Raw genomic sequence first — 18,749 nt, forward strand, 5'->3', positions numbered from 1 at the left:
ATAATAAATCCTCTTATATCTATTGCAGATTGACAACTCTTTCTACCACATCAAACTTCGGTTTGTAATTTTTTAATAAAATTTTCTGATGAACGATAGAACGAAATATTGTGAAAAGTTCCTTGTTGATTGTAACAAGTAGACTGCATTAAAAAGTAAATAGGAGAATTTATAAATTTAAAGTAGCTTTCATCATTTTTTTAATTAAATGAAAGGATCATGGTGGCGACATAGTGCCACGCTTTTTTAAGGCCTTCTCAAAGAGAAAGTATTTCTTATGCTATACATGTGGGACTACGGATACCTATTAAATAATCATACATCATACTTCTTTAAAAATAAAGAGGGAAAAGAAAGACAAATAAAACTTGGGAAAAGTGGGACTTCTGCTGGTAAGAAGGATATTCTTAAATAAACCTGGACAAGAATGAAGAATGCAGCTGAACGAAGTGATGGATCTATGTGTTCATGCTACATTATATTTGGTCGGTTGATGCATACATGTAGGCAACCATAATACTTCAACTGCAATATGGATTTTGTCATTGGTTTGTTGTTAGGAAATTTAGAATTTTAAAAGCTTATTTTATTCACGTGCCCCATGTTAGGAAATTTAGACACTATTCCATTCTAATGGCTTCCCAGACGACGTCTGTGGTAGTTTGATTTAAGCCCCGTTTGGAGGAATTTTTAGAAGGCCAAAAAGTACTTTCTGGCCATTCAAAAGTACTTTTAGATAAAATAGGAATGTTTGGTAAAAATTTTGAGAAGCTGTTTTAGCTTTTTCAGAAAGCTAAAAACAGCTTTTTCGAAGAAGTTTCATTTTGGAGCTTTACGGAAAAACACTTTTAAGTCTCGTCGAGAAGCTGTTATTTTTACCAAAATATCTATAATAAAATAAAACAAGTAGACAAAATGTCCCTTTATAATTCTAAAAATCTACAGGAGGATGAAAAAATTAATTTACACTAATAATTATAATATTTTATACCTTTATTATTGTATTATACTATAAATATAATATTATATTATATTATATCATAATACATTAATATGTTATGTTAAATAATTTAATATTATGTTATATTATGAAAAATTATTTTATGCTAATAATTATAATATTTTATATTTTATTATTGTATTCTACTATAAATATAATATTATATTACATTATATCATATTACATTGATATGTTATGCTAAATAATTTAATATTATATTAAATTATTATGCTATAGTATACAATATTATATTACTATATTATGATAACATTATATTATATTATAATAATATTATACTATATTATATATTTATGTACTAATGTATATTATATTTTATTATACTCTATTGTACAATACTATGCAATATTCTTTATGGTCATTTTATTATACTAAAAGTACTTTTTTAGTTTGTTTACTAAAAACATGTTAAAGTGCCCACAACAATTTAGAAATGTAATTACTAAGCAGCAAAAAGTTTTTTTATAAAAATTCTACTTTTGAAAACTCTACTTTCAAAATCTTTACTGCCAACAGCTCTTCCAAATGGGGCCTTAATAATTTTACTGCTTTGAGAATAGACCTATATATTTATAATGTAAATTTCTATCTAGAAGCACTAAGCCAAAATGTAGATTATATTGTATTATGCCAATAGCTATTTTCGTCAAATTTTACTCTTATTATTATTATTATTATCCCTTATTTCTATTGCAGAGAAAAATTATAGCCATTATAAAAATAATTATGCTATTTTTTATAAAAAATGTAAATAGATTGAGGAAATAATGGCAGTCATATGTCAGTCCTAGTGGTCGGTATTTGACCGTTGAACCTTCTTTTGGACATTGCCTCTTGATCTCTTTTTGGCATGGAAGGATGCATCGTCCCTCTTCCGCGATGTCGGTTCTCCTTTTATCGATCCGTAGAGCTCTTGAAGCGGCAATTGCATAATTTAATAGTTAATGTCGTGGGAAAAGATCAACTATTCTCTGGACGAGAGAGGCGGAGATGCCCAGTATGCTCCGTGATGTATTATTTTTTATTTTTTTAACTATATCCGTACATATATATAATATTTTTGTTTTTAGAAAAAAAAATTTGCCTCTAATGTCCATAACGGTAGGGTGGAAAGGGAGATTCTCCATTACCTGACTACGCTGGTCCAGCTTTTTGGAGGGCATCTGGCGAAGAGGGTATGTTCCCTCCCATTACCTATGTGTGTAGGTCCAGACGTGCGGGTTTGGAGCACCTCCACTAGGACCAGCGTCAGGGTGGGCGACCTCTCCCGCATTCTCAGACGGCAAATATGAGCCTGGGCCAGATACGCCTGGATCTGATGCTTGGGACTCCACCCGAGGGTAGCACTATTCCTTTGAAAAGTGGTCCGGAACCCCCTTCCGACGAGAGCAGTACTTAGTTGACGAGGATTGAGGATTCCCTTGGTATGTGGGATTGTGGTGTAGACGAGACGATGGACCATGCCTTGTTTCAGTGCACATGGGATAGGGTGACTTGGCGACTGCCAGGGATCTTGTAGAAGGTTCGGGACCGAAGGGACCAGTTTTTTACAGGGCTATGTGCCGATGTTCGGAGTCCCCACTGCTTCGCTAGGAGGCGGCTCAAGCGATTTGCACGTCCTACCAATATCTGGCTGGTTAGAAACGCTCGAACCTTTGGCGAACGCCGTATGTCGCCAAGATTTGTATTACAGAGTGCCCATGTGCAGGTGGCAGAGCTCAGTCACACCATATCTGACGAAGAGACCTTGATAGCTCGAAACATCTGGGGTTCCCATTTTGCTTCGGCAGTATCTCGTACGGTATTTTTCATCTGAGAGCTCTCACTCCAGAGTTTCCTCAAGGTCAACTTCGATGGGTATGTCTTGGACGAAGATACGAGAGGAGGAGCGCGGGTTTTGTTATTCGGGGACCCATCTGCTAGGGTCGTGGCTGCAGGAGGCAGTCAACTCTTCGATATATTGGTTCCGGTTGCGGAGCTGAGGGTCGTGGTGGGCGGGCCTTCGTCACGGTTGGTGTATTTTTACAGGCTAGTTCTATCATCTTGGAGGGGGACTCGGCCACGGTCATCAGTTGGATCCGGGAGGCCCTAGGGGTAATGGTTGTGTCCACCTCTTACTGCGAAATATTTGGGTAATAGTGAGGGATGGGAGGGCCGTTTAGACCAAACATATTTTCCGTGAAGCTAATGGGGTTGCGGACTGGATGGCTGCTTATGTAGCCAGTCACTCTGGTAGTACTTTGTGAGCTGGAGATGGCCCCACACTTTTTTTAATGTTTTATGTCGATTGGAGAAAGATCGTGAGTGGGGCCCATACAAATGCGACAGGCTCTGTCAGATGATCCACATCATGTGGTGCATCGAGAGAGGGCGAGGCCATTTATTTCCACCATGTGAGCTGGAAATGGATTGGTTTTGGACCTCGCGCAGGGCTCGGTCTAGTCCAAGGTCCTGAAATGTATATAATAAAACAGTGGGTAGAGGCTACCCACCATTCAAGAATTGTACAATGGCCCGTCTAAAACGATGTAACAAAAATTTTGTTGTATGCTCCTTTGGATGGGATAAGATTTGGGTTAGATGGTCCACCAAAAATAACATTTTGATTCCTTTTCTTAATAATATTTTTTAATTTATTGTAAGGACCAAGAAAGTACAAGTTGATAAATTTCTTATGAATTGATATTTAGAATAAAAAATTAGAAAAAGAGATGATTATGGAAGCCTGGAGTCATCTAATCTAATACAATGAAAATAGATAATTAGAAGCTAGAGATTCGAGCTCGACCCAATTCAAAATTTTAGATCTAAAATTTGACTCGGATCGGTTCAACTTTAATATTCTAGCTCAAATTCGACTCAAAAAAAAAATATATTTGAGATTGATTCTGCCCACCTTAAATATCAATCGGACCATACACGAGCTTTAATTTAAGCTCAAATTCGAACCTTAATAATAATTAAAAAATATAGTTAAAATAAATATAACATAATATTATATTTTAAATTATTAAATTAATAATATATTTTAAAATAAATATAATATTATTAAAAATATATATGCTCGTTTTAAAAATTATTCAAATCGTTCGAGCCGATAACAATCGAGCCTTAAGCTTGAACTCGAGTCAAACTCAGGAGCTCTCGATCCGGTCCTTTTACATCTTTAATGGGCTATATCACTCGCTTTTGGTCCAGGATTGAGACCACCTCATCTCTCAGCCAGTAAACAAGTGGTTCTTAATGGATCTAATGATGGATAGCAGGTCTTTGGAAGATAGGGAGAGAGACCCAACGTACACATAGTTGGCAGCAAGTTACCACTATCCTTATGCTTGGCTTTGATTATGATACAAAAGGTCCCAGATACAACTAACTTTTTGGTATTGAAATGGACAATTAATGAGAATCTCACTTTTTTTTTCACATACCAATCCGAACCATTCGAATTAGATATGCGATACGGTTGTATATTCGTTGAAGGTTAATCCAATGAAATATGCAAAGCCTTAAAAAAATCAACTAAGAGTATACAATTCCACTAAGTTTCAAAACACCTAAGTTTACAATTCAAAATATAGAAGAACTTTTGATAACTTTGTCTCGTTCATGCTTATGCCCCATGACTGGCATTAATCTCTTGTGATGCTTATGCCTTGTGACTAGGCATAAATTACATGTCACAATTCTAGTTTGTGATGAGCACCAATCTCGTATAAGGTTTCTAGTCTATGATCAAGCATCGATTTCATGTCATGCTTACAACTAGAAATCAATTTCACGAGGTTGGTTATCAAATGCATGTGCCATGCCATCAACACATCTAAGGTGACCACAGTCGGCTAGTAATTGTTACAAAGATAGAATTCATAATTCACTTAAAATATTAGTTTTTGAAATGAAGGTTTCATTTTATTTTACAACAATAAATTCTATTATAAAATCATAAGGGAATTCTCCCTATAGGAATTATTATTTTAATATTTTTCTATTGTGGTAAATATATAAATAACAAGAATTATGATATTTGTAAATAAGATTATATTCTAAAATTAAATTTTTGTTTCAAGGTAAAATGTATTTTTATTAGGTCAAAAATTAAAAGATTATTTGATGGAGCAATTTGATCAAATAACTTTGTTATTTTTCTACTAGTGACTAGAACTTCTAATGTGATAATAACTATTGCTGAAATTATTGTTATTTTAGTCTCAAAAAATCATAGTAAAGATAGAATTTGATAGGTAGCAACATCATAGCGGCCAATAGTGGTCTCAATGGAGACTACGAGTGATAAAATTGCCATTCTAATTTGCTGAGTAGCAGAGGTGTGCTTGATTTTGGGTCCAAAGAAAGCCAATGCAATCAATTTTGGTCAATTCTCTTTTTTTTAACAAAAAATCAGCTTATAGGCATCCATATCAATTCAGTGATTTAATTGGCATTCATTGGATTTTAGGATATTCAAATATTTTTTAAAAAATTAATGTTTCGAATCTAAAAATTCTATTGAATACCAACACGAAAACATATACACATTAACAAAAAACTCGGCATTAAATACAAAACTAATACTTCACTTAACTATATTATGTTAAGTTGAATTGGGGTTTTATCCTAGTGGCGTGTATCACTGTTTAGCAACTAAAAGTTTGGAGCTTGGGTATGGATAATGCATCTACAGGAATCAAATAAAAAATGCACTATAAATCTTGGATGGAATACATTAAAGAAAGCAAATTTAATATTACTTGACAAAAACATACGTTTTTGTATGTCTATGATATTACTAAATCAGTTTTGGAAAGTCTATAATAATATCTTTCTCAAAAAAGAGATTAGTATATCATATATTAATCATAGACAATATAAGTTATATCATAACATTTTCACATATAAACGTTTAATAATATAGTTTGATTTATCAGCTTAAAAATAATATTCATTATTTTGACTCTGGTTTTGGTTAAATAATTTAAAATAGCAAAAATAGAAGGAAAATAACGGGCTATACTAAATTTCTCTCAAAATAATAAGGAGTCACAGCTGTAATAACCGCTACGTGTTGTCAATAATAGCCGAAATCCTAGACTCCGGCGTCAAGCGCGCCTTATTTTGTTACCACCAGCCCGAAGACAGTCTTGCTTCCCAACCGCCCGACGGCAGACCAGTGGGAGATTGAGAGAGAAGCCGATCGATGGAGAAGTATAGAGAGCTGAGGGTGGCGGCGGAGACGGTGGCGGCGGTGGACGCGCACGCTCACAATCTGGTGGCTCTCGACTCCTCCTTCCCTTTTCTCCGATGCTTCTCCGAGGCCGAAGGAGCCGCCCTCTCCCTCGCCCCCGATACCCTCTCCTTCAAGGTTCTCTCTCTTTCTTTTCATCTTTCTTTTTTCTTTTTTGGAAACGTCAATCGCAGATAATACTGTTGTAGGAGTATTAACGGGAAAAGAAAAGAAAGGAATATTATAAAACCCGCCAAATTGCCTTCTTCTTCTTCTTCTCTCTCTTGTTCTTTTCTTTTCACCAGATGGACATTTTATCTTCTCTCTTCTTCTTCTTCTCCCATCCACCCCCACAAATCTGATGCCAAACATATGTTGAAAGGGGAGAGAAATTATCTCATCCGCGGACGGTGAAAGTTGTTTGAATAATTCGGCGAAAGAAGGGCCTTCACCCAGCCTTTATCCCTTTTCCTTCTCTTTTGCCTCCTTCCCTTTCCGGGTCGGCTTGGAAGAGAGCGTGGGCTGGCTGTCTGATACGCTTGCTCGTGGGGAAACGAGACGCAGCTAAGTCCTAACTTATCTCCAAGCCGAAGTTCTCGGATCAGACTGTCCAGATCACTGATCTCGCAGTCGCAAGCCGCCTCGCCTTCTGAGCGTCCTGGATCGATGAGGGAGCCTCCGAGGACGACAGAACTTGAAGGAGCTCATCTGATGAAGGGCCGCCGCAATATTCTTGAGCCCTCATTTTGGACTGTCCGATCTATTTCTCGGCCACCATTCGATGTTGGTACGGAAAATTCACTCTCGAAGATAAGCTGGTCGAGGAGGTCCATCGTTTTTGGACGGTCCGAGCTCCCGAGGGCGGACCTTTCTTGCCGTCCGCTGGTCCAACCGTCTAAGAAACGTTGGGGAGCATCCCGCTTCGGGTGGAATCGTTCTGCTTCTGCTGTTCCATCGGAGCATGTTAGACCTCGCAAGTTCGGCTTTTCTATCAAACGGTCTGGGAGCACAGCAGCAGCGCGAACGGAAGACAGGCGTTTGAGGCGCTTCCTTATAACTAGGGCTTAGATAAAGACAGCCGCCACCAAATCTCACGTTATAAAGGCTTAGATATGGAGAAGTCATGAGAATTACCCTTATAACTAGGGCTGGAATAGGACGGGGTTGGGTTTCTATGCAGCCTGCCCCCGGTCCAAAAAATTTAGGATTTGGGTTGGGCTGGGCTGTGAACTTTTTTTGAGTACAGAAACCCCCCGAGGTCTGTATTTATTATATTTACACCTAATAGTTTGTAAAACCTGGACTTACATCCGGTTAAATTAACGACCTTATTGTAACCGTTTATCTCATGCAACAGTCGAAATTGCCCTTGAGTGGGAAGGAAGATACACATGTTTTTTTATATTGTTGACGTTGAGTGAATGCTATGTCACTTAAGATTATTTTGGTTATTTTAAAAAAATTTTTGTCGTATTATTTAAATTCCATTTAAGGTTAACGATTTGACTAATGTTCTATTAAGCTATGGTTAAAGTGTTGGATCTAAGTGCCATTTACCTCTAATCTTATAGAGATTTTGTAATTTATTCTTTTTTTTTTCAAACTTCTGGCACAATCGTGATTCTAGCCCGACGCCAACCTCATCTTGAAACCCGATCAGGCTAGCCTAGAGAGGGAAAAGAGAGAGCAGGGAGGGGAGAGGGACCGAGTGGAGAAAAGATGGATGGGTAGAAAGAGCGGAGAGGGTAGCAGGAGATTGGTGCGGAGGAGAGAGTACTTGAGCCAGGGGGACTGAGGAGTGAGAGAGGGTGGGATTTTTCTCAGGCCATGTTTGGGTCTGGTTATGAGTACGGGCTTCAGGCCAGGCCAAGCATCAACCCGTGTCCAGCATGAATTCCTTTGACTCTATTTGCAGGTGCAAGTTCAAATTGCCTCGAGCCTAGCTCATGGTCCGACACGGTTGCAACCGCGTGACAGGACACGCCCTTCCCCAACACATGGAGCCTTCCGGCCCCGGCATGTGCGTAGGAGGGGTCGCCATTAGGCCGCCGACAATGGAGCACCACCTTGCACGACCATACTGAAAGGCCAACTTGGCACAACAGGCCTTCGGCTGACCAGAGACCATTTTTAGCCCTACTTATAGTTGGAGATGACCCATGTGGAGTGTTTGGAGATGTATCACTTTCCTAAGTTGGAGCTAGCTCTTGCTTCTCCTGTAATGGGAAATTGATGTCTAATATCTTGGTATCGTTTCATTTGATGTGGAGTGGTTTGGAGATATATCCTGAATAAAAGTGCATGTGGTAGGCTAGTGTCTTGATCCATAGCTTTGCTAGATCTAAAGTTTTAGGGGCTAAACTCATATAAATTTGACTAATCTTTGGGGGGTCTAAATTTGCCTCCAATTGCAGCTGATGGTTGTGTAGGCATTGACATTTGAAAAAAACATGCTGCATATCCTTTCAGTAGCATTGCCTGCTTATCTGTAATGAACATTTTAATTCTTCAGTCAATAAATAGATTTATTCTGATAAGGTTCTTCAGTTAACAAGCATTCGATCTAACATACTAATTGTTCCATACTGTTATGATACATAGTAATTGATACATGCTGCAGAGGAGCTTGAGGGATATTGCTGGACTTTACAATTGCGAGGCATCCTTGAATGCAGTGGAAAACCACAGGAAGTCTGCTGGATTGCATTCAATCAGCTCAAAATGCTTTGAAGCAGCCAAGATATCTGCAGTCTTTATTGATGATGGCATTCAGTTTGACAAAATGCATGACTGGCAATGGCACAAATCTTTTGCTCCTGCAGTTGGCAGAATATTGAGAATTGAACACTTGGCTGAAACAATTCTTAATGATGTGAACTCTTCATCTTTGTTTTTCCCCTTTGATGTTTCCTTCTAGAATCAGTTTGCATGCTCATTTTTATGTTGTCATGCATATAATATATTTCTTTACTGTCGATTAAGTTGCTGTGTACCTTTCTAATCAAGTTTATTTAGCTCTGCTGCTTTTATAATATGATTGATTAATCATCTACAATCTAAATGAGTTCTTGTAACGAAGACAAACTTTATAATGGCAAACTGTTTTAAGTATAATTATCTGATGCTTCTATTGAAGTTCTTTTTCTTTATAGAAACAAATTCTTTGTTATTACTTTCTGCAATTTGCACAAGCTAATCTATTATAATTCTACCTAGATAACTTAAAAAAGAAATGCTAAATTGCATTTTCTTTTTAACTTGCTGTTTTTATAAAATTAATATATTTGTTTAAAGTTTACCACATCTAGTATGCCTCAGGTTGTCCTATCTAGTATAAGGATTAAGAACCCTGTCCATCCCTGTGGTACCACATTCAGGCCTGAGAGAGATCAGGTCCTGAGATGCAACTGAGACCTGAGTCTCACCTGATCAGGTCATCTTTGTCCATACCCGGCAGGAAGGACTGTGATTGTTGCATCCCGATACTTGGAATGGCTTGGGTTCTAGAAACTCCAATTCAATGATTTATTTTATTTTTTTCTTTTAATTCTTGTTTAGTTATTTATATTGGTTGTTCTGGCCAGCCATAGTTAGTCTCAGTGCCATCCTTGCGGTGCATTGACTCTGTGCTGTTTAGCATGAGCACTGGTACTGGGATTTAGATCAAGGTTCGATGTACCAACTCCTACTGCCCGGTATTGGATGTATAGTACCATATCGATAAGGTATAGGTATCGTACTGTGGCTTTATATGGCTCTGTACCAACAATATGGTACAACTGCTTATCTCACCTCCAGCAGTATACCATGTGCTGGCACGGCGATGTATCATGTCAACCCTTACTGTACTGGCAAGCTACCATTTTTATCCTTGCTACAGATATAGAGATCGTTGATTTAAACTCTTTTGGTAATTATATGTTTATTGCAATTGGTAAAGATGCTGTGATTCTCAGGCTGATGTTTGTATTGTATGCACATTTGGTGTGAGGGCATGTGTCTGTTTAGTCATTGTTATCTTCAAGCATGTTCCTCTAGGAAACAAAAGTTTTCTCAGGAACTTCTAGTAGAAAATGAATCCAATCTACTTTCCTAGAAACATGGAAACATGCTGGAGATGCCTATAGAAATATATTAAATGCAGCAGGAAAACCACTGAAAATATGGCTAAATATATGGAATAACAACATAAAAGACTAGCTACTTGTGCACTTGTTTCCTGGTGGTCCCAATGGTGTCATAAGCATTGCTCTCATGTACCTCAACAATTTCCATAACTTCATATATTTGGGCATTTTCTGCTACTCGTCACATGTTTTGGTTTTACATGTAGACTGCTGTGACCACTTGTAATCAGTGTAACAACTGCTGACTTTTTTAGTAATAGTGAAGGCTATTATCTAGTTGCTATTAGAAAATAAATAATGGACTAAGCATCTCTTTGTCTACTAGCTTCTCCTTGATTGCCTGCTTTAAGATGTTATTGAGGCTTAAAGCTTTTAGGCTTTTTTTCCAAAAGCAGGATTCAATTTTTCGACTGTCCTGTTAATTTGAAATAAAGTTTGGCTTTAAACGAGTGCTATTTGCAAAGCCATAGGTCCCAGGTTTTGTTGAATAATAAAGCAAGCTATCTTCTCACAAGATGCATTTATGCTAAAGTTAAAATTGTTACAATTTTAAGAGTTAAATGCATTTACCTAAACAAAAATGAATTATAGTTAAATAAGATGACACGGTAATAACTTAGATAGTAGAGGAACATCTATAATGATGTCCTTGCAGTCTCTCCAGGTGTATAGAATTTGCATCAATCCTCTTCTCCTAAGATCCAAGTAAGCAGCAGCCCAGCTTCAAACATACAGCCTCAACTTGCCTAGAGTCTCTGAAAGCTGATGATGGAGAGATGAAACAAGTCTTTAATCTCTGTTTAGAATCTTTCTAGAAGGAGTTTCATTTGTGTGTGCATGTGAGAGAGAGGGAGAGGGCAAAATGTATTTTGTGGATCTTAATGTAAAAGACAGTGTCCCATTTTATTTTATGACAGGGATGCTCAATGGATAATGGCATCTGCTAGATTTCGGACTCACACAATCAAATAAACTTATTTGGAAAGGTACACATCATTAGCAAAACTAACAAAGAAAACAAGAAAGAAACAAGTTGCCAAGTCTTCCATTAACGAGTAGGTGTTTCGAGAAGAGTCATGACTGGAGAAGTGAAAACCATTCTGCAAAGCCCTTCATTCAAAATTCTAAGATTTAAACACTATCTTGAAAGGATCCTATGGCCACCTAAGTTGAGAAGTTCTTGAATTACATATTTCCAAAAACATTAGTTCCGACAGCTATATATCTCATTAAGCATTTGATGTATTACACTTTGAAAAGAGATCAATCATAGCGACTCTCGCTCATGCAAGAAATAAAGATAAAACTTAAAAAAATTATACTCACATTAAGCAATGGGTTATTGAGTTTAATGAAATGTTGGAGCATCAGATAGCAACAGTTTTCACAGAGATCAGTTATTATCATTTGGATAGCTTTAATGCATTTTTAAAATTCATTTTCTGGATATAATTGCTATCTGATCAATTACAGTAAATGTCTCGGTTTTAAAAATGCTTACATTTCAGAAAAGTTCAGCACATCAAAATGGATGTGGATTCATTTACTGAAATTTCCTTACAAAAGATGAAATCCATATCCTTACAGTTCAATGATGTTCATTTGTTCTACCATCAATACAACTAAGCAAAATTTCTTGGTTCGAACCCCCACAAAGAAAATGTTCAATCATTTCCTTAGTACAACTGCTACAGTTGCTGATGACATTGTTGCCATGAAAAGCAAGCTGCTTACAGAAGTGGTTACTAATTGATACAGAAGTTACTAAGATAGCTGCTGAGAAGTTTCTTGAAGACTAAATGGTAATGCAAGAGAGGGTGTAAGATGCAGACTTTCAATCCCTGAACTCTTTTTTTTATTTTATGCGAAGATATGCTTCTGTTAAATATTCTTTCAGCTGGCAGACCTGTCGCATCAAGAATAAGAATTTATGATATTATTTACACGTAGTTTGGAATGGCTGTATCCTTTGACTTACCTATGCAAGTTCATACAGGGTAATGGACTCATCCGAACTCTCATTAAGAACTCTTTCTAGTACATAATGATTGTGGTTCAATTACACAATCTCTAGTCACAGGGATATGCAACTTTATACATTTAAAGATAATTGTCCTTCTAACTTTATGCAAATTGGGTAATTTGAAAGATTTAATTTGTCAGGGCAATCTAAAGCAATTTTTCAAACTTCTGGAGTTCTTTCCTTTCAATTAATATTTATAGATCAATTCATCTTGTTTAGGGTAGGAATTTAGTCTAAAAAGCAAGGTCGGTGGAACCGTCCCGAATCGGGCGGTTCCGACTGTTCTTTGCTGTACCGGTGGTCACCGTACGATTCCAACGGCTCACCGGTATGGTTCCGGCAACGGAAACAAGACCCGTTGCAGGAGCCGGAGAAGAAAGAGAGAGCGAGTGGGGGAGGAGGGCTGAAGGAGGGTGGCGGACACTGGCAAAGGCCGGCGGAGGCTGACGGAAGCCATAGGGGGGCGAAGGCCACGGGGAGGCTGCGGAGGATGCGGCAGCGAGCCGCGGGTTCGAAATAGAGAATCAGCCGTGGCCTCGCTTGCTGCGGCCTCCGCCGGCTCTCTGCCGGTGTCCGCCACCCTCCTCCGGCCCTCCCTCTACTGCTCTCTCTTTCTCTTTTCCTCTCTCCTACGGCTGTGCCCTCTCGGACAGGCTCGGCACGGCCCGTATTGAGTCGTGCCGCCGGAAAACCGCTATGGTGCCGGTACTGGTTCCTCCAACCTTGCTGAAAAGTATTGCCATTACATTTTCTTATTCTTTTGCCCAAGCAGATTAGCAGACAAGCTATAGCTATTGCATCTGATTACGAGAAGCAAACCAGTCTAACTTTTCTTATAAATTCAGTTTTGGAGATAAGACTTGGATTGAGGCTGGCCAACCCATTGCATCTACGTAAAGTTCTTGAGGATAAGAGATTTCTAAATCTCGGATTGTTCTTCTACATGCATCTTATCCATCTCGAAGGAAGCATCATATCTTGCTTCAGTATACTCCCAGGTTTGATCTTCACATGTGCACTTTGTCATAACTTGAATTTGATTTTTACAAGTTATTTAATGTCTTTGTACATAGGTCTACCTTGATTTTGGACTGGCTTGTGCCAAAGCTTAGCGTTCAAGGGATGATTTCTTTCTGTCAAAGAACTTCTAGAGCTAGCACCTATGAAGAAGGTGAAAGTTATCTTCTTTTTCTAAGCTATTTTTTTATTTACATATTTTTTTTATTGATTGGATGCTAAATTAGATTTTAGGCATTTGGCTTCAAAACATGTTGCTTAAATTTTTTTTTAGCTATTAATGCTTTGTTCAACATCAGATTCCATGTATGCAATCAACGACTAATCTACACATCCATTTTTCTCATACCTTTTTCAAATTACAATACACTTGTAACTTAAATCTGTCTTAAGTTATCTTGGTCAAAACTTCAGGCTTTGCTTTAGCAAGAGGTGCATGTCTTTTGTGCATTCCACAATTTCTTATTATGCCTCCAGTATCCCTCCTTGTTTACTTTGACAAATTCAGTAGTGCACTGCTGGATTTTTTGGATTTGGGGGGAAAAAGACATGCATCACAGCAATATGTCAATTGGATGTCTTACCGTTTGGGTTATGCATATAGTTTCTGTAGATGGACTATTGTTCTCATAAGAGATGATATTGATAGAGATAATTGCTTCAAACTAGTTCTTATTAAGGAGATTGAATATAAGCATTTGGTAGTCGGTACAACAACTTGATTTCCTAGGCTTTGCGGTGGCACACTAGCAAAGGAGGATGCTTTTCAAGGATTTCAGCCTTCTTGGTTGCTGATAGATAAATTGGGCACTAGCATGAATATGTCTTTTTGGTACAAGCATGAATATGGTCTAGGAGACCAGTTGGATTAGTTGTTTTGCTTGACTGAAATTTAATTGTGTCAAGAATTATATTATACAATGCAACCAAAACATCCTAAAAGTTTAGGACTATGCAATTTCTTGTTTTGCAATCTCTTCCTCTAATCAGAGCTGCATAATTATCAAGATATGCCAGTTTAGGTTGTCTTGGGCTCAACTTTTTAAGTGCCTAGCTGTATCTCAGAGCCCATGCTTGGTCCCTGCCTAGCCCAATGTTAAACTTAAACATAAAGTTGGACCAGGCTAAATATTTTTTGGGTGGGCTAGGCCCATTGGCCCATCCATAGCTTTAAACAAAATTCCCTAAGCGACTAGATTCTAAAGGCATGACAATAGCTAGATACAGTGTTAACTTAGGATTACTAAGACTAATGAGAAATAGCGGACAATCTGGGTATTAGTTGTGCCTGGATGGTTTTACATCATGCAAGGTTGATAATGTCTACATTTTGATCATGAAAGATTTCTTATGGATAATCTCTTTAAGAGAAAATTCTTAACATGAACAATGTAGTTTTAATGAGATAACTTGAATCCATCATTCTAAAACATTTAAGCAAAGGCCTTTGTGCATGAAACCTACTTGGACTTCATACTCTTGAACTTTTGCTTCCATTGACCTTTTATATAATCAACACTATAGATTCAAAACTACTAAAACGAGATGATACGACCAGTACCGTACTATTCCAGCATGAAATTAGTACTGGTATCGGTACTGGATGTTAAAATAGCTGTTAGTGATGGCAATGGGTTAGGCATAATTATGGTATGCCGTACCCGCCTGAATCGGACGTACCGTACCGGTTCGGTATCAGTACCGATGGCGTACCGATACTCGATACGCCAAAACAAATTTCGTACCGTACCATACCATACCAACACATACTAGTGTGACACTGGTACGGGGTCTAGTACCGAGACGGCGAACCTTGCGTATAATCAATAGACCATTATCCGGACCTGCCTTGCACTTTGGGTAAAACCCATCCCATTCAGGTCAGATTGGGTTGGGTATCCGATGGGTGGAGCAAATTACTATCCCTAATAGCTGTATCAGTATTGTACCGGCCATACTGCTCTATACCAGTCGCACTGGTTTGGTACCGATGGTTTTCCAATTTTTTGCAATATGGTAGTTTTGGTGTATATCATCGGTATCGATATTGTGTGGTACTATACTATATTGATGGAAAAATGGTATGGGGTTTGGTATGGGCACTTAAAAGCTTTATTAACAAATGTTGTAACCAATGCTTGCAATGGATTCCTCCCCCTAACTTGAATCATTTAACCCATATTGTGTAACAACATTTGCGGAACAATTGATCCACTAGTATATGATATGGCACTTTGCTGGCCAAATATGATGGACATTATACATCTCTATTAGCCTCCATTCAACCTAAGTTTAATGGAAAATTATCCATACGCCTGCCGTGTGTTCTTGAAAATTGCATTTGTGTCGTTAAAAATAATAATACCATAGTGACCACATAGGTCAGCCTCAAAATAAAATGGCTCTTATCTTTAGGATTCCAGTGCAAAGTTACTTTGATATGCCAAGACATTTTGAAATTTATGATCAATCAATTTCAAAAATATAATTATGGCGCAGATCTTGTATTTGTGTGTTTGTAGCACAAAACCTATTACACACATTTGAATTCAACTAGAAACCAGTGATGCATCTCCGTTTCAGTCATCACATTTGCTTCTTCTACTGAATATGACTCTTTTTGTGTGGACAGAGGTCTGCCGTTGTTTGTTATTCTTGCAAGTTTTTCTTTCTAATGACAATATGGCTTACAGGTGATGTTCAGCACTGATGGCTATGCATTCCCTGAAACTTTCTATCTAGGTATGTTTCAAAGATTGTTAGTTATTCTTTCAAGGCTGTCGTATTTGTTGTTTAATCTGATATTGATTTTTGCATAACTTAAATCTACAAACTGTTATCGTGCATATAAAAATAACAATAAGACACATTATTATTCTAAATGCTCATGTTTCCTAGAGACATATCAAAGTAGTAAGTTAATATATTGTATCTTTTGCAGACAAAAAAATATCCTTTAGAACAACAGCATCTTGATATCGCACTAGGAAAAGGCATTACGGTCAATACATGCTATCTGTTGATAAGCTAGTCTTAATTCTCTGGTTGGTTTTTAGGTTTTAGTTTTATTATGCTGTTCAGTTAATAGACATCCTTCTATCTGGTTTGTTTGCTCTTCTATGTATTCTTGACTGTTTTAGCAATCAATTTGATCTATTGGCTCAAGATCTGCAGGGCTTCAAAAAATTTCCTTAAATGACTGAGATGGACCTTCAAATAGCTTTAAGAAGTATATTACTTATATACCTTGTCATAACTGGTTATAAGAGGGTCTATAAGAATAACAACAAATTCTATTTTAGCATGTGATATGGTGGGATGTTATGCGGGAACCTAGGAGGTTCATGATTTACTTTAAATATTCTAGTGCGGCTTATTAATAAAGAAACTTACCATAACTATCTAGCTTTTTACCAATTATTTGGGGTTGGCTTTATGGATCCTCATTCACCAAATATTCCTATTTAGGGCCAAGGTCCGCCGTACCGGTACCGGTCGGCGTATCGGACCGGTCCGTACCGGTCCCGTACCGGTTCTTCAACAATAAATTACCGGTACCGGATTTCACGCTGATCCGGTACCGGTCCCAGGCCGAACCGATACGTACCGGCCCGTACCGGCCGGTACGGCTGACCATGTTTAGGGCCATAAATGATGGTATATCACGTTTATCCATATCCTACCTCACAATCTCCATCTATGTTGTAGTTCTTCCGCTTCTTTTCTGACGACCTTTAACACAAACCAAAATACTTCTTACTGGAGCCTCCTCAGTTCTTTGTTGTTTTAAAGTTTAGATAATCTAGATTCTGGAGTACTTAATATTGTTCTAGTACTTTAGGCCATTGGTTGCATGCTGTTTGTGCCATTCTTGTCTTGCCAGAGTAAGTTGTAAAATCGATAAAAGCTGAAGACTTTCCCTATATGACCAAACAAATTTGTTAGCAAGTTACAAATAATCCATGAAGAGATGCATGCTCATTTATCTTCAGTTTTTGGATTGGTGATCAAGATTTTGGGTTCAAGGCATTTAGCAATGCTGATTTGTTAATAAGGTTCTTTCGTTAATCCCCACTTGCACTAAGTTATTTAAATCTTAAGTTTGTCCACAATGTTCACATTATATGCTTGTCCAGATCTCTTTACTTGTGGAAAGCCTAAACCTGGACCATGATCAAATAATCGAGACCTTTCTTTGATGATAATTTTAGCTCTCTCTGCGTATGTATATCTATAAACTAGAAGCTCTTCACCAATCACTTTTTCCACTAACATGCTTATTTGGATCTTTTTTAATTGTTCAATTTTTGGGTTGGTGAAGAGCTTTAGTAAGACGCCTTTCCCTGTATAAGAAAGAAATTTATTCAATTGGTTTAGCTATATATGCTTTATGATGCATTTTTCTTCATGCATTATTTTAGTCAGTAGTCTGGCCATGTAGCATATACAGAGCTTGTAGATATGCACTCCTGTGTGTGGTGCAGTCATCTTGCTGTGACTCCATATAGCGTTGGACTGCTCACTTTCCATTAAATCTTTGAGTGGAGTAAATGGTGGAAAATCCCTGATGGGTCAAGTGGAAGATCCTCCATTAATTATTATCTGCAACATGAAAATGCCTTCAAACAAGAAAATTATATGCTTCAAACAAGAAAATTATATGCTTTGGAGGTCTCCTATCTATTTATCATGCGCTAAAGGAAATGACATCTTCATTTCAACTTCTTGACTTGGGATTATATTGTTAGAATTCTTGCCTGGGATCTCGTGTGAGGCTTCAGAGACCTATTGTTGATTAGAAAGTAAATGGTGGAAAATCCCTGAGGGGTCAAGTGGAAGATGCTCCATTAATTATTATCTGCTACATGAAAATGCCTTCAAACAGGAAAATTATATGCTTTGGAGGTCTCCTATCTATTTATAATGCGCTAAAGGAACTTCATTTCAACTTTCTTGACTTGGGAGTATATTGTTAGAATTCTTGCCAGGGATCTCATGTGAGGCTTCAGAGACATATTGTTGATTAGAATTCACTTGCAGTGATCTGACCATTGGATGGTGCTAGAATAAAGTTCCTTTTGTTGGGAGTTTCATCAAGATTTCATGGCAGTTCAGCAATCTGGCTCCTAGCTAGCTCCTGAAATTTTCTGGATTTCGGCCACACCTTGGGGCTTCTAAAGCTCTTCTTAAATTTGCTCCAGCTCTTTTGGTCTATCATTAAGTGGTTACCAGTATAAGGCAATTCAAAGAATTTCTTAACTTCATGCGAATAGACCATCTGGCAACTATTTTGTCATTCTTCATTTTTGGAGATTTTTTCCTCTGCTCCACCACTCTTCT

The 18,749-nt window shown here is 37.7% G+C and overlaps 1 protein-coding gene across 1 annotated transcript in view; it reads left to right on the forward strand.

Annotated features, from left to right (window-relative positions):
- The first annotated feature begins 6,077 nt into the window (after positions 1-6,077).
- The window catches only part of LOC103706100 (protein fluG), a 33,645-nt gene continuing 20,973 nt past the window's right edge, over positions 6,078-18,749 (forward strand). The window contains 12 exon segments of the mRNA XM_039123940.1: positions 6,078-6,380; positions 8,863-9,119; positions 11,882-11,936; positions 12,320-12,366; positions 13,238-13,249; positions 13,251-13,309; positions 13,312-13,347; positions 13,350-13,390; positions 13,466-13,489; positions 13,491-13,523; positions 13,525-13,563; positions 16,103-16,151. Coding sequence (XP_038979868.1) covers positions 6,216-6,380; positions 8,863-9,119; positions 11,882-11,936; positions 12,320-12,366; positions 13,238-13,249; positions 13,251-13,309; positions 13,312-13,347; positions 13,350-13,390; positions 13,466-13,489; positions 13,491-13,523; positions 13,525-13,563; positions 16,103-16,151 — 817 coding nt within the window. The 5' untranslated portion in view covers positions 6,078-6,215.

Source organism: Phoenix dactylifera, chromosome 2, assembly GCF_009389715.1.
Source record: "Phoenix dactylifera cultivar Barhee BC4 chromosome 2, palm_55x_up_171113_PBpolish2nd_filt_p, whole genome shotgun sequence".
In the NCBI taxonomy this organism is placed as follows: Eukaryota; Viridiplantae; Streptophyta; class Magnoliopsida; order Arecales; family Arecaceae; genus Phoenix; species Phoenix dactylifera.